The 14,391-nt window shown below is 40.9% G+C and overlaps 1 protein-coding gene across 3 annotated transcripts; it reads left to right on the top strand.

Moving 5' to 3' along the window:
* Nucleotides 1-58: 58 nt before the first annotated feature.
* On the top strand, nt 59-14,351 carry LOC113638408 (protein FAM168A-like). 3 transcript variants are annotated; one of them, XM_027139569.2, is made up of 8 exons: nt 59-314; nt 4,230-4,346; nt 6,170-6,261; nt 7,105-7,185; nt 7,298-7,440; nt 7,702-7,873; nt 8,098-8,223; nt 9,251-14,351. In XM_027139569.2, the coding sequence occupies exons 2-7, from the start codon at nt 4,276-4,278 to the stop codon at nt 8,202-8,204; spliced, it is 666 nt and encodes a 221-aa protein (XP_026995370.1). In that variant the 5' UTR covers nt 59-314; nt 4,230-4,275; the 3' UTR covers nt 8,205-8,223; nt 9,251-14,351. The 3 variants fall into 3 exon arrangements, with proteins under 3 accessions (XP_026995370.1, XP_026995368.1, XP_026995371.1); XM_027139567.2 differs by having other exon boundaries at nt 138-314; nt 7,280-7,440; XM_027139570.2 differs by lacking the exon at nt 4,230-4,346 and having other exon boundaries at nt 157-314.
* Nucleotides 14,352-14,391: the final 40 nt, after the last annotated feature.

Below are 14,391 nucleotides of genomic sequence, written 5' to 3'. Positions count from 1 at the left end.
AAAGGAATCGTTTAAAAAGAAACAAATCGGTGTCGATTCTTTAGGGATTCTTCTGTTCTATCCAACATGGAAGCTATTCCTTGGTAGCTCTGGTGCCCTCTGCCCATAGACTTAATACTGACTCTTCCTCTCCTTTTTTTCCCCTTCCCATCCCCCACTCGGTTTGAATGCCGATGTCACCAGCAGCTCCGTTTACGGAGCCGAAAGTGCAGAAGCAAAAGCGCAGGAAATCCGTTCGTGTAACAAAAGCGCTGGCGGCCTGTGAGACACTCTAAGGCTCTGAGAGACAAACACCGACCTTCAGCTCCCTCTCGGTAAGTCAGACGCGTCCGGTTCTTTCCTTTGAACGCCGTTGTCGTTGAAACATCGACTTTATCCTTTTCTCTCTCTGCTTATTTTTCACCCTAATGGACGTTTTTAAGCCCGTGAAGCGGCGACTATGCCGCACGCGCGCGGCGGAAGACAAAACGTCCGGCGTTTAAAGCTACGAAACAGACGTGTGTTTAACGTCACATTACGCTTTATTATGTTAATTTCGTTATGTATATATATATGTATATGTGTGTGTTTTGGCACGGCGGGGGCATTGAGCAGGACATAATGCACATCATGGAGCATGACAGGAGGAGGAGGAAGAAGAGGAGGTGGTGGTGTGGACTAACTCCGACCTCTGGTGTTTCTCAGGCCTTTTTTCTGGAGCCCTTGCGTTGCAAAATGGTGTCGGTAGTCGTGTTACAGAAAAAGAACCGTGAAATATCTCAGATTCGACTCGGGGGGAAAAAGGGGGCATTGCGTAGAAAAGGACGTTCTCCTTTGTGTGTGCGCGCGCGCGGGCGGGCGGAGGCTGAACGAAGGCCAGTCGGGATGAGGCTTATAATGTGTTAATTGTCGGGAACGAGTCGTAGTTAGACGAGCACCTGGTAACGTCGAGCGTTAGCGTTATGCCGTGTTCATTACGAGTCGTCATAACTCGTACACGGTTCACACTCCTTCCCTGAACAGTTAGCTAGCCGCTAGCCCGCTAGCTCTAATCCGTATCGCACGTGCACTGACGAATCACCACGCGCGGCGTTCACAGTCCTGGACGTTTTGCAGTGTTCCATTTTGTCGTGATAACTTTTTTTCAGCCCCTGACCGCACGCGAATAACGACTGCATGATAACGACTACCGGTCTCGGTTGCACGTGCACCGATGAATTAACACCGTCGCAGTTTTCAGGGTGTCCTCGTGCACGAGTGTGTTTATTCCTCGTTGAAGGATGATGCAGCTGCACGTGAACATCTGCATCCTCATTACACAGGGCACCAAAATCCATCTAACCAACACGTTGTTAAGCTCAATTAAAAACAAACAAATCCATAACTTTTCCATAAATTATCATCTTTTCCATCTTTAACAAGCAATTTATTCCTGGGTGATGGTTGCCTGGTTTCACAACAGACTCCTCCAGTGCTTAATCAACACCTGTGGGTTTACATCAGTCCTGCTGGGAGCAAATGAGCCATAATTCATCTCCAGTATGCATGACTTTATTTAACACTATTATGCAGAGGCTGAGACTTGTGTCCACAAGAATCCCATCTGTCGTTGTAGCACCTAAACATGGGTTACGATATTAATGTAAAGATTATAGAACACAGGACATTTTACAGGACCCACACAACCGACAGACGCATCGCACGTCTGTGAATCCCAGTGTGAGCGTCTACACAAAATATCTGGGACGCCAAAATGACCATGTGGGTCAAGTTGGACAGAAAATCCATATAAGGAGGGAGATGTTTGCTGAAACCGACCGTAAATGAATGCTAAACGGAAAACCGGACTCGGTTATCAAACAAATAAAAAACCCAAAGTAGTGTTTTCCAAACTAAACATTTTAAAGTACAGCTAAAGGTTTATGTGACTCCAGGCAGCACGCAGATGACGGTACCTTTGAGGTTCTGTGCTAAGCATGTGCTGATTATTAATTTTTCATATAGCAATTATTGCCTGACCTTCGTCTTGGTTTACAAGTTTTATAAAGATGGAGATTAAAAGTGGGATCCTGGACAGAACTTTCCACAAACCGTGTTCTGACTCTTTACTACGAAACGTCACGAATACAAATTGTGACTAAAATGCTGATTACCAGGTGTGAATAAAGCCGTGAGTACAATACTGAAGGATATCAAGTGGATATGATGATATATTGCATAGATTTTTTGCACTAGTTTTACTCTGGTGTTGGGAAGGGTTAGGAGTTAAAATTTCCGCTTTCACTTCAGCTCTGTGCGTAGATTAAATAGATCCGTTTCTGCCTCACTTCTGGTTGAATCAATGTATTTTGCATTAATATTAATGTGGTTAATTATTAATGGAGTGACAGATATGGCAAAAATATCATATCACAATATCATACTCAGATTTTTCCAGTTTACCTGACCTTTATGAGTGAAAGAAAACGAACAGCTTCCAGAAAATATTTGTTTCGCTAACGTGAAGGAGAAAAAAAAAATGAAACAATGGGTAGGAAACTCGATTTAAACCACATCTATTCTATCTATGAGGTGTGAAGCTGTGATTAATGACACCCGTGAAACGTTATCTGAACAGTCCATGAGTCTTCAAAATTCTGAATAAAAATGCAGATGTTTACAAAAAAAAAAGGCAATGAGAGTTAATAAAGCTGTAATAACCGCCAGTGTGAGTCAGAATAAAAAATGACACTGGCCTCACGATGATGAGGAAAAGATCCGTCCAATCAACTTGTCAAACAATAGAACATATATCGTATTTTGATTAGATTTTTCCGTGTAGTTCAAATCTTTCAGACGGAAACAATTATAGTGATATTTAAATTTGGCCGATAATTTTCTTGGTGATTATTTTGCACTAAAATCCTTTAAAACTGTAACAGCGCTTAGGTTCACGGCTACAACATTAATCAGTCGCCCTGATTCCTCCAGCTGAAACGACATTAGACGTGATCTTCACCTGTAGTCTAATCCTCTTTCCCTTGGTGATGTGGCTGATGTGGCATGTGCTGGCATGTCTTGTTTAGGAAAACAAAATTCTTTGTTGGTGCATGAGGATTGTGTGTGTGTGTGTGCAATCTAGTGACATGCAACATGTTAATATACTCATTGTCTCAAAGAAAAGAATTAGCCTTATATGTAATAAATAAAATTATTAGCCTATTTACCCAAAAAGGATTTAGATCTCGGTTCATGTAACTGAATAGGGTGATGCAGCAGCGCTTCAATTCTTTAATTATTTAAACATTTTAGCTTCTGAAACATTCAACTTTCATGCTAATACCATCGTCAAGACCCTCGCGATAGTCAGCCGAGTGAGTGACTTCATGACAACTAACAACAAAACCTGCCTGCTATCTCTTGAATTTTTGACGGGTTGCATTTTTTCCCTCTCGTCTGACGTTAAAGCTGCAGAAAACCGAAAATGTAGCTCTGACTAACGGATTAGGTGCAGAACGGAGGTGGGGTTTTAATTTAAGGCGAGTCTGAAGGCTTATTAAAAAAAGAAAGTAACCAGAAATATTGTGTAGATGTTCTTCTAGATTTTCTGAGTAATAGTTAACTGAGTAAATGTTGTATTAAATGGAGTTTTGGCTAATAACAGACTTTTGGATCCTACTGTAAATCTCTACACTGTGTACATTACAAACGGCACCCGCTGTCCTCTGGCCGCCTCACGTGTCATACAGACGTGCTTTTGTTTACACTTTACACATGGCACCACGAGAGGAGACCGTCCTCAGACGAACCTGTACAAGTACGCAGACTAATCCCGCACGTCCACACGTCTGTGCATGTTCGAATTATTATTGTTGTTAAAGCAGCAGATGAAATTATCCCACAAACAGGTTCTAACAAAATTTGTTATGGATTTCATTTTGTCTTTTTAATCCCGCAATTTTCTTCTTAAACCACAGAGCAAACAAGCGAATGTTCTCATAACACCTGCATTTCATTTTGTAGTATTATAAACCACAGAATTCTGCAGCAGTGTGGTATAAAGAACCAAGCGCTAATCGTGTAAACCCATGTTCACCAATCCTGTCCTGACTGCTGGATTCGTGCTGCTTCCTGTCAGAACGTCTGCCATATGATTCAGTGTAAACAGCAAGTTTTCATGATGCTGCTGCCTTGCTTTTGATTTGCTTCACTCTTTTTTTTTGCCCCTCACTCACTCTGATCACCGTATGTTACTTTTTTGATTGTTTCAGATTTGCACTCGCTTTTCCGCTCCACCTACATTTGCCCGATCAGAACATGGCAAGCGGGCATCCCATTGACTCATTTGCTTTCATGTACAGACCCGAAAGCTCTCAGAACTCAAAGAGGTTAGTGGTGTTACTTAAAGTCCCCCCACATCCACTCAGTGCTTCTCCATCTTTACTCCTTTAACACAGCTGACTTCAGGACGCCGCCGCCACCACCGCCGCCTCGTTCCAGGCTCAGAAGATATAAGAAAAAAAAGGGATATAAAATAAATTTGTTCGGTGTCATGTTTCTATTATTCAGACGTTACATCTCATCCTTAATTATAAACAGAAATGCTTTGCACATACGCCACCGAGACTTTTAGTTTGTTTTTGTTGATTGAGATTATTAGCGGTTAACTGAATTAGGTCATAACTCAGTCATGAGCAGCCATTATGTAAACATCTCATAAAGATTGTGATTAGGTGTGAATAACAAGTGGACAGACTTCTGTATGGATACTACCATTTGGGCAAAGCCATTAAAATGTCAGGTGCATCGCAGTAATACTCACTGTACTAAGACACTAATTCCAAGAAATGGACAAGCTTCAATACCTTTGAGCGTAACTTGCCTAAGAAACCAGCTAATTGCCTAATAACCTGGGATGTAGTCCACTTAACAAATAAGAATAAATTCTGTAAAAACAGGATCCAGTGGATTGTAATTCTGCCTACCATCAAAACTGTAACACACATGAAGCGAATGAGGAAAAAAAGAAACCACAATCTTAGGTGTTTTTTTTAGCCTCCAGCAAAAACAAAACAAAAAAAATCTTTAGGTGTAGAAAAGCCTTAAATGATAAACTACCCTGATTTCAGGTGTAGCACGTCAATTTGGTCTAGTAATCTTTTTCTGAGCTGGCAGTGAGATGATTAGGTTTACAGTTCGAACGTCTATACACACGTCCTCGGCGTGCAGGGGACACACACGACAGGTTTATAGCTGCGGGTGACTCCGCCCCCATCAGCTGCACTAAAACGTGTCCTTTAGTCCTGTTCTCTAAAGGACTCTGTTTACGACACGAGATAAACGAGCGGCGCATCCATCCATCACGGTCTCCTTCTCTTTCCTCTCTCCATCCTCACTTCCCCATCCATCAGCTCCTGTGCTCAGGAGTCGTCTGTTTCCTTTTTCCTGCAGTCTCATCTGCTTCCCTTTTCACTGGCAGGTTATTGTGCTGTCGCTCATGTGCTCTCCACCACGCTCTTATTTCCTTCTGCTCTTTTCATGTAATACGATCCTGTCATTATTTTTCTCATGATCTTTCCTTTTTTTTTTTCCTCCTATCTTTTTATTACAGCCGCTGAATTCTTTAAATATGAAAGAGATATAATCGTACGCTGAAACGGACAGGAAGAAGATTTTTTTTTGTTGAAGTGAAAACAAAAATTGTGGTGTTTTACTAATAATAAAAAAAAAGCCGGTGATTTTAAACATTTATCACAGTTTGTGTTGACCCACATTTATGTACCTACAGTTATTTCTTCTTGTCTAGTAAGATAAAATTTGAATAAATACGTCATTATGTAAAAATCTTAACTTTCAAATGTGTTTTTTTCCTCTTTATGTATCTGCTATATATTTTGCATATTATTTGAACAGTGAACTTGTCTCACCATGCTACAGTGTATCACGCTGTCGTTTGTGTACTTTTTTTTTTTCAGGATGATTTCCAGACTTTTTCAGTTTTTCCTCCGTGAGCTATTTTTATTCTCGTAACCGTCTTCATTAATAAAGCCGGCTGACATGCCTGGGAGGAGCAACATGGTGTTTTTCCAAACCTCGCTGCTTTCATAGGATCCTTCTGATTTCCGACTTGGCTTCATTAATGTGTGTTTAATGCTGGCTTTTATAAACCTTTTCCTCCTATTTTATCTCCCGTCTTCTTTGTCCCCTTCAGTAAGCTTCGACCGTCTTCAGGCATGAACCCTGTTTATAGTCCAGTGCAGCCGGGCACGGCGTACGGAAACCCCAAGACCATGACATACCCAGGTGAGCTGCTCCACATTCTCACTGAAGGGGAGTGAATAGAAATGGAAGTCTGGTCTGGTATCTAATACGTGGCATTTATAGAAATTTGCAGGTTATCTGTATAAGCAATTAAACACGAGTGGATTATTCTTATAGTTTATAATCACAGCAACTTGGCAACACAACATCTTCAACGTTTTGAAGAACTTCCTCTTTTCGCTTAGTCTACAGCAGCTGTAAATATTTTATTTTTGCCCTTGAACTTTTATAAATCAGTAAAACAATTGGAAAAGCTCTCCATCGTGAAGACTTTGCCATGTTTATGTGCCATGTTGTCAACAGCTGTTACTACACGAACGATGTATCAGTATAAACCCGTGATTTGCTCTTGCTCTTGAAGAAAAGGAATCGACTACCGCAATCTAGTCTGCTCCTCTCCAAGGAAAATAAAAGTCGGAACGATATTAGCAGGGGTTTAGGAAACGCTTTTGCTCGCTGATTAGTTTTAGTGCGAAGAGCAGTTTGAGGAAGGAAATTTATCACAAGCAGCAATTTGTGGTGCATTTGAGAACGTAATCGTTCTTCGGCATGTGTCTCTTTCTTACTGATAAGTTAACCGTGTTTTTTTTTTTTTTATCCGTGATTTTACTCTCAGTTGTTTTTGTATTTTTCTCTGGAGGATGTACTTTCTCTGGAGTATTGATCAGTAGTGTCTGCATGTTCATGGTCAATACGGTCTCTGTGTTCTCTCAGAATTTTATTACATGCGACAGACGTGTGTGTGTGTGTGTGAATCTCACCCTCTGATCTCTCTCTGTCCCTTGCTCTCTCTCTCTCTTTCTCCCTCCCTGTGTTTGTCCTCAGGCTATCCTGCAGGTTATTCCACCACAGCTCCAGCATACACACCTAATATCTACCAGACAGGCACTCCGGGCTACCCTCCAGGTAAAGCCCTGCATATCTTCCCTCATATCCTGTCTTCATTTCCCAGCTGTATCCTTGGTACATATGTCACATGATTTTATTTTTCTTTATGTTGGTGCCATTATATATATAGGATATACGACAGGAACTCCCTACAAGGTGCCCCCGGCACAGACGAACGGAGCCCCTCCACCGTACTCGGCGTCCCCGAGCCCCTACTCCACAGCCATGTACCCCATCAGAAGTGCCTACCCTCAACAAAACCTCTATGCTCAGGTGGCTAGCCATACACATCCTCCACCTAGAAAAGTGCTAATTGAATCATTTGAATGAAATGAATCAAATAATGAATCAAAAGCACATAATCCTTTTACACCTTAGAGCTGATTAGCGTAGCGATCGTCCTGGCTTGATTTTCAGAGGCCATAAATAATGCGTGTCGATATTTCAATTCATATCTTGTTAAGAGTCTGTCACCTTTATAATCTTCTCTAAATGGTACCGACATCTTTATTTCTATCACCTCTCTCCACACAGGGCGCGTATTATTCCCAGCCGGTGTTTGCGCAGCCGCACGTAATCCATCACACCACTGTGGTGCAGCCCAACAGCCTGCCGTCTGCCATCTACCCAGCGCAGGTGAGCGCTGCCCGGCCTAACAGCGTACCTGTGGGCATGCTGAGCGGCTCCACCATGGCCATGTCTGCAGGTAGGGGATTTTTTTTTTTACGCTGAATGTTTTTAATGAGGTGAATGTTAGTAATTAGTACATGCAACGATGCCACCATTATTTCACACTGAGAGCTGTGGTGCAGCTGAACAACTCAGATCAGGTGACATCAGAGCATGCGATTTTGCATAACAAAGCAGGAATACTCCACCAATGTTTACGCCAATGCTGAACTCTCTCTTGTATGTATTTGTTTTCCACAGGACCTCTGCTCACCACACCACAGCACACACAACACATCGGCACTCACCCGGTCACCGTGCCGACGTACAGGCCGCAGGGGTACAGCTATGTACCTCCGCACTGGTAGAGCTGCCAGCCAACTGCATGTGAGTGACTTCCTGCTACACGGATCAGTAAGCTGTGCTTTTCATTATAGTAGATCCAGACCGAGGTCAAGAAAAGGAGCAGGCAGTATCTTAGTGGTTAAGATTCTGTGCTCGTGACTCCAAATCACAGTTCTGTCAGGGTTGATTTATTCTTCCATCTCTGTACACTTCTGCAGTCTGCCGGCATACTTGTATGTAACGATGCTGTGTGAATTGTGTCTGATGATTTATCTCCAAAATGTTGTGGTAGAAATGAATGAAACCCCATTATCAAATTTCAGTGTTATTAGTTCCTATAGCTACACTGTATGGCCAAATGTATGTGGACACCTGACCATCACACACAAAGCTAGAAGCATACAATTGTCTCGGATGTCTACAGCATGATAACACTCCTGTGCACAAAGCGAGCTCCATGAAGACATGGATTGCTATGGTTGGTGCAGAAGAACTCAGAAGAGCCCTGAACTCATCCCCACTGAACACCTTCTGGATAAACTGGAACACTGACTGCAACTCAGACCTTCTCGCCTGATATCAGAACCTGGTCTCACTCATGTTCCTGCAGATGTATGATCGCAAAGCCTCACAGTCTATGCTCAAACTTCTAGTGGAAAGCCTTCCAAGAAGAATGGAGGTTATTATAACAGCAGAGGGGCTTGTAACATATGGGTAACATAAGAGTGTGTTAGTCAGGGTTTCACACGCTTTTGGCCAAACAGCGTTGCATCCCTCAGAACCACTTTTAACACAGCTCTCACAGTAGGCTTGGATTGGATTCTGCCTCACTTAAAACTCCAGGTAAAGGTTTTAAAGAACAAAGATGCAGTTTTCGTTCATTCCAGTTGGCATGGCTAGTCATGTGATCAATAAAGCAAATGTTATGATAAGCAGATGTTCTCGGATCGGTTAGAGTATCTAATTAACTTCCTGTGCATTCTCTCTCTCTCTCTCTCTCTCTCTCTCTCTCTCTCTCTCTCTCTCTCTCTCTCTCTCTCTCTCTCTCTCATGTGCGGCCTTGCTGTAGATCTGGAGTTCACATTGTTCACATTTCCAGTCTTCGTGGACACAGCCTCCAGCACCGGGCCACCGAGTCCTTCTGCGAGTACAAATACTGAACGAGCAACGGTCACTTTATGTGTTCTTGGCGATTTCGTTACAGCTGCTCACTTGATCGAAATTTGTTCAGTTTTTGTGTTACGTTAGAAATCCCTGACCAACACCTACCAGCAGTTTAAAACACAAACGGAAAATTCACTACACCGAGCAGCAGCGAACGTTTTGCTGCTCTTAACACTGGGTCCTGTGCTACACTAGAACTTTCTCTAACAGTTTGAATGTACACATTTTGCATATTACACTATAAAACATTTAGGTTTGAGTTCAGGGTTCTATACTTTCTCCCACCCCCACCCCCTCCCCCCATTTCGGCTCGTGAAAAGGGTCAATTCTTTGTCAGAATTTGCCTTTGAGAAAAGCTGGACATCGTCCATCTCCCAGCGGGTAACTAGGGTCTTCCTGCTTATGCTACTTTGCAGAATGTGGGGTCTCGTAGTGAATCCTTTTTCATCTGGTAGATGGTACTGTCATTCTAGTAGATACACAAATCTTAGGAAACATTTCAGCGGTTTAACCAGCCGTAGAGGAAATTGAAGTGGTTTAGCCTGCTTTAGAGTGTTGTTCAATCAGTTCAACAGATTTTAGTGAAAGATTTCAGAAGCGACACTCTAGTTGGCAACATCTGAATTTAAGAGGACGTTTAAGTGGGTTAACCGGCTTTTAGGTGGCCTATTAACCAGATTTATTGGACACTTTCTTAAGGGAAGCCAGGTTTACTGAAGTGGGTTTAATAGACACTTAAAAAGCTTAAACGCTTATTTCGTTGGACGAGTTTTAATGCTCACTTCAGTTAACTAACCAACTATTAGAGGACATTTTAACATGTGAATCGTCTTAAGTGGACACTTTAAGTGCGTTAGCCGGTTTAATTCTGATAATTAACCATATTTAAGGTGACATGTTCATGGCCATTATCTAAAATGACAATTGAAATGGGTTAGCCAGTTTTATTTAGTATTTTAGTTAGCTAGCTAGATTTATAGACACCTTTTAATTGGCTCATCATCGTTACCGGGCATTTCAAACGGGTTAGTCGATATTTCAGGAGGTCATCTGGCTTTAGTGGACATTTTGGTGGGTTAACCGGCTTCTCTGGACATTTCAAGGGGAGGGCTGAGGGTAAAACTTTTTTAGTGGACATTTCATTCACCCAGCTTTAGTGCACATGTTGAGTTTTCATGGACATGTCTGTAGGTTATCCGCCATCTTATCTCACGAAGCTGTGAAACAATGTTGATATATTATTCATGCAGTATGTAAAACGTGAACAAAATTGAGCAAAAGGCCTGCTGTATTAGGCTTTACATGCACATGCTTATTGAATATACACTCAGTCATGTGCGTATGCAGAAACCGTAGAAGAGAACCAATAAGGCAAGAGCAATGCAACTGGTGGCTTTATTAGGAGGCTTTGAGATGTAATGAAGTGTGAAAAGGAAGGTCTGAGGCCCTGCTCATTTGAACTTTACACCAATTTCTACTCAGACCACACCGTTAAACTTGTCGGGCTCTAAAAGACTTGTTTGGATTTGGTTTTATTCTGTACGTGCTTAGATTGTCTGATCGAAGCAAACAGAACTAGTGTATGATTTCTGGCACTTTGTGTACCAAATCACGCTAAAATCAGACCAAATTAAAGCACCGGCTTTGGACGCTGCGATTCCGAGTGTGGTTAGCAATAAAGTTCAGACATCCGCATGGTTTTCATGCTCCTGTGTGATGGACTTGTTACTAGGCAGCTCAGAGGGAAGCAAAAAACACTCTCCCTGCTTTTTGCTATTGTTTGTAAAACACCCTTGACATGTTTCTCTTTACTAAAACGCACAAGTGGTCACTTGCAGCGCAAGGCAAAGACACGACCTTAGGAGCTAAACAAATCTACTTCAGCATATCACAGCTACTTATCGTGCTAATTAAGATGCTGAATAATGACCCAGTGTTATGGAATAGGTAGCTACATATAACCAGATTCCTTTATTTGAAACAATTGAATGATGTCAAGTTGCAATGCATTGTGGGTGGGTAAGTTCTGCATTTCTACAATGTACAGCGATCGAGGGTGTGTTAAAAAACAGTCGTAAAGCAGGAGGTGGGTTTCTGCATCTCCCTACATCTCTCCATCTCTCTCTCTTCATGCATGCTTAGTTGTCTTAGATTTGGAGCAGGCCATAGTCTCGAAGTAGCGCTAAAAGGCGGAAATAAGTCTGTGTTTGATCATGCATTAGGTTCTCATGTGTGGGAATAAAAGAATAGCTAGTCTAAGCAAGATTTCATTGCTCAAGGAACTCATAACGAACGTATATAACATTCAGTAAGGAATATTGCACTCTTCAAAAGTAATAATCTATGCTTGTAGTCGGTACAGTACTTAATCTTAAATAAACAGCGCATTTATTGTACATTTCAATTGTGGTACTCTAGTCTTCCAGAGGAAAAAAAAATACACTGAAGAGATCCATGCAAAATATATATCATTGCAGTATTCTTCCATATTTTAACCACTTTATTAAAAAAATTACAAAAAAAAGTATGTGTTTTATTAAAAAGAGACAAAATGGAATTTGCAGGCTGTCTTTCAAATGGTCACGCTAGTCTAGAGTTGTGTGTTTGTCTAGGGGAGATCGTCGCCCTGGGTTGTGCCGTGTTGGTCCGTGCGTATGGTGAGATTTGCAGCATCCTCTGTGTCCTCGTAATTGTCGGTTTTATGCAGTTAAACATCATAAAATAACCCAAATTATATATTTGACAGCAGAAGCATGCTCTTTAGGCTTTCATAGGCGTTTGGCTTAAAATCTTGAAAGTACAGAGTCTTTCAAAGTGAAGGCTGTTTTCTTTCGTCTCTAAGGGCGACTTCGCGTTCCGAATGTTCACATCGCAGCCAATCAGGATGCACCGTATTGTTTTTGTATTTTTCTCGGGATACAAGTTGTCAATGAGACGGTTTCTATGAAGCTTGTATTAATAACGTGTTCAGAATGTTTTTTTTTTTTTTGCTCTTTGGCTAACGTAAATGTCATTATTCATCTTTAAGTAACTGTGTTTGAAGAATTTTAGCAGGAGAACAGCTAGAAAAAAAAAGCTTTTGGCTAGGAGCTTATGAGGCTGAGACTACGGCGTAGGATTAAGGTGATTAATGGCATTTCTGTTATGTTAATAACTTAATAATAATTTTGTTATTACTATAACGGGCATGAGCGTTATGAATTCAGCTTCGTAGAAAAGTGTACTTTTCTTCGCTGCATTACATTTTGGTGATGGTTCATTGTAGCGCTTCATCTCGACGCCGTTCCGCACGACTTCCACAAACGGAACAAATACAAATAATAATTATAAACGAAATCACGTGTACGCAGCTAAACATTTGAAGCTATGCACTGGTATTTGTGACTGACACCATAGTAAAACCCTCCACGTAACACTTTTTCCACACATGGCTCATTGATCCTGTAGCGAAACGCAAGCAGCAATGCATGGGCGCTAGGAACAGACCTGTGAACAGTGACAAGCGCGAAGTATGCGATGTACATATCCGAATATTATACAGAGAATAAGTATTTTGAGTATTTGAGCACTAGAATGTATTTTCAAATACATGTATTTTCTCAAAGACTTAAGTACTTAGGTATTTTTTTCCCACCCAGGTCTGTTGTAAAGAGTGTGATCATTTTCCATTCCTCGTTTCAACTTTATTTTTCTTTACATATTAAGTCTTAACGTTTCTCTTTTTGTTTACTTGTAAGTTCAGTGTGATGGCAGCACAACAGTTTTTAAAAAAAAAATCTACATACCTTACATTCCGCTTTGCTTCAACACTACAAAACACTTCAGGGTTCTTTTATTTTGTCTTTATCTTGGGAAACTGCTAGTATCATTTTAAAGTAGACTTGCTCAGAGGGACACCCTCAGGCTGGGTAGTCCATCGAAATCCGTGTCGAAATACAAATGAGAAATTCTCAGATTCTGCTGGCAAAATTTTTCAAAGTTTAAAAATAATGATAAAAAAATTGGTAACGTTTAGGTGTTTATTCCCGAATAGATACGTCACCTCATAACTACAGTATAAGATACCACTTCTTGAGCTGGTTAGCTTTTATTTTCTTTAGGTAACATTATTTAAGGAGCATTACTGGTCCATAAGGACCACCATTGTACCTTTTGAATGTACATATACATTAAACACAAAAGCGTCCGTTTGTCCTTGTACAACGACAGGAACAATTGCATCCTGTTTTTAAAAGAAAATCCCCCCCCCCCCAACTCTATGCTCTGTAAAAGGAGCAGTTTTTAACTGTAACCCATATGTTGATAAATTAAGGGGTAAAAGTCATTTGAATTGTTTTTGACAGTAAGTCTTGTGGTTGGTTATTTTGGTTATTGTTAGCCTTCACTTTTCCTGCATATGTAATTTGGGCAAGGGCAATGAATCAACATCAAAATATTTTCTTTTCCCAAAAAGTGTATGGCAATATTAATGCAGCCCATTTGTAAAATGACCAGGTGCACTTGAGAAACATCCTTGGCTGTATGACATAAACAGGTACATATTATGGTTTGTGAGTAATAAGTCATCTAAACGAGTAGTACCGAATAGTGGCATACATTTTGCCCTAGAGAATATTTTCCACCCCTCGTGTCCACCTGAGTTTCGCAGATCTTGTACAAGCACTTCATTACGGATACCGATCGAAGATATAAACATGGGCTGACGCATCGTCTTCCGAAAAATGTAGTTTTCATTACGAGTTTTGGTTTCATGGAGCTTTGGTTTAAAAACCAATAATCAGCATACTTCAGTTTTTCTCAGCGCTTTTCTGTCTTTTACATACGTTGCAATAGGTATTCACATCAGGTTTGTGTAAATGAAGTCCGATTCTGTTGTTTTATGTTGTAATGAGGATCTGTTTGCTGATCTTGGTGAATCAAAAACCAGGGTTGTAATTGTATTATATTTGCTGTACATGTAAAATGTAGACCATTCAATAACTATTAAACTCTTTCAAAAACAAAAAGTTTCTATAAAGTCTCATTTTATTTCCTCGTTAACGTTTC

The sequence above is a fragment of the Tachysurus fulvidraco genome, chromosome 20, assembly GCF_022655615.1.
Source record: "Tachysurus fulvidraco isolate hzauxx_2018 chromosome 20, HZAU_PFXX_2.0, whole genome shotgun sequence".
NCBI lineage: Eukaryota > Metazoa > Chordata > Actinopteri > Siluriformes > Bagridae > Tachysurus > Tachysurus fulvidraco.
This window is presented reverse-complemented; position numbering and strand designations above follow the sequence as displayed.

Coding starts and splice junctions, on each gene's coding strand:
- LOC113638408 (XM_027139567.2), top strand. CDS start 4,276: ATGGCAAGCGGGCATCCCATTGACTCATTTGCTTTCATGTACAGACCC. Junction 7,441..7,701: donor AACAAAACCTCTATGCTCAG/GTGGCTAGCCAT, acceptor CTCTCCACACAG/GGCGCGTATTATTCCCAGCC. Junction 7,874..8,097: donor CACCATGGCCATGTCTGCAG/GTAGGGGATTTT, acceptor TGTTTTCCACAG/GACCTCTGCTCACCACACCA.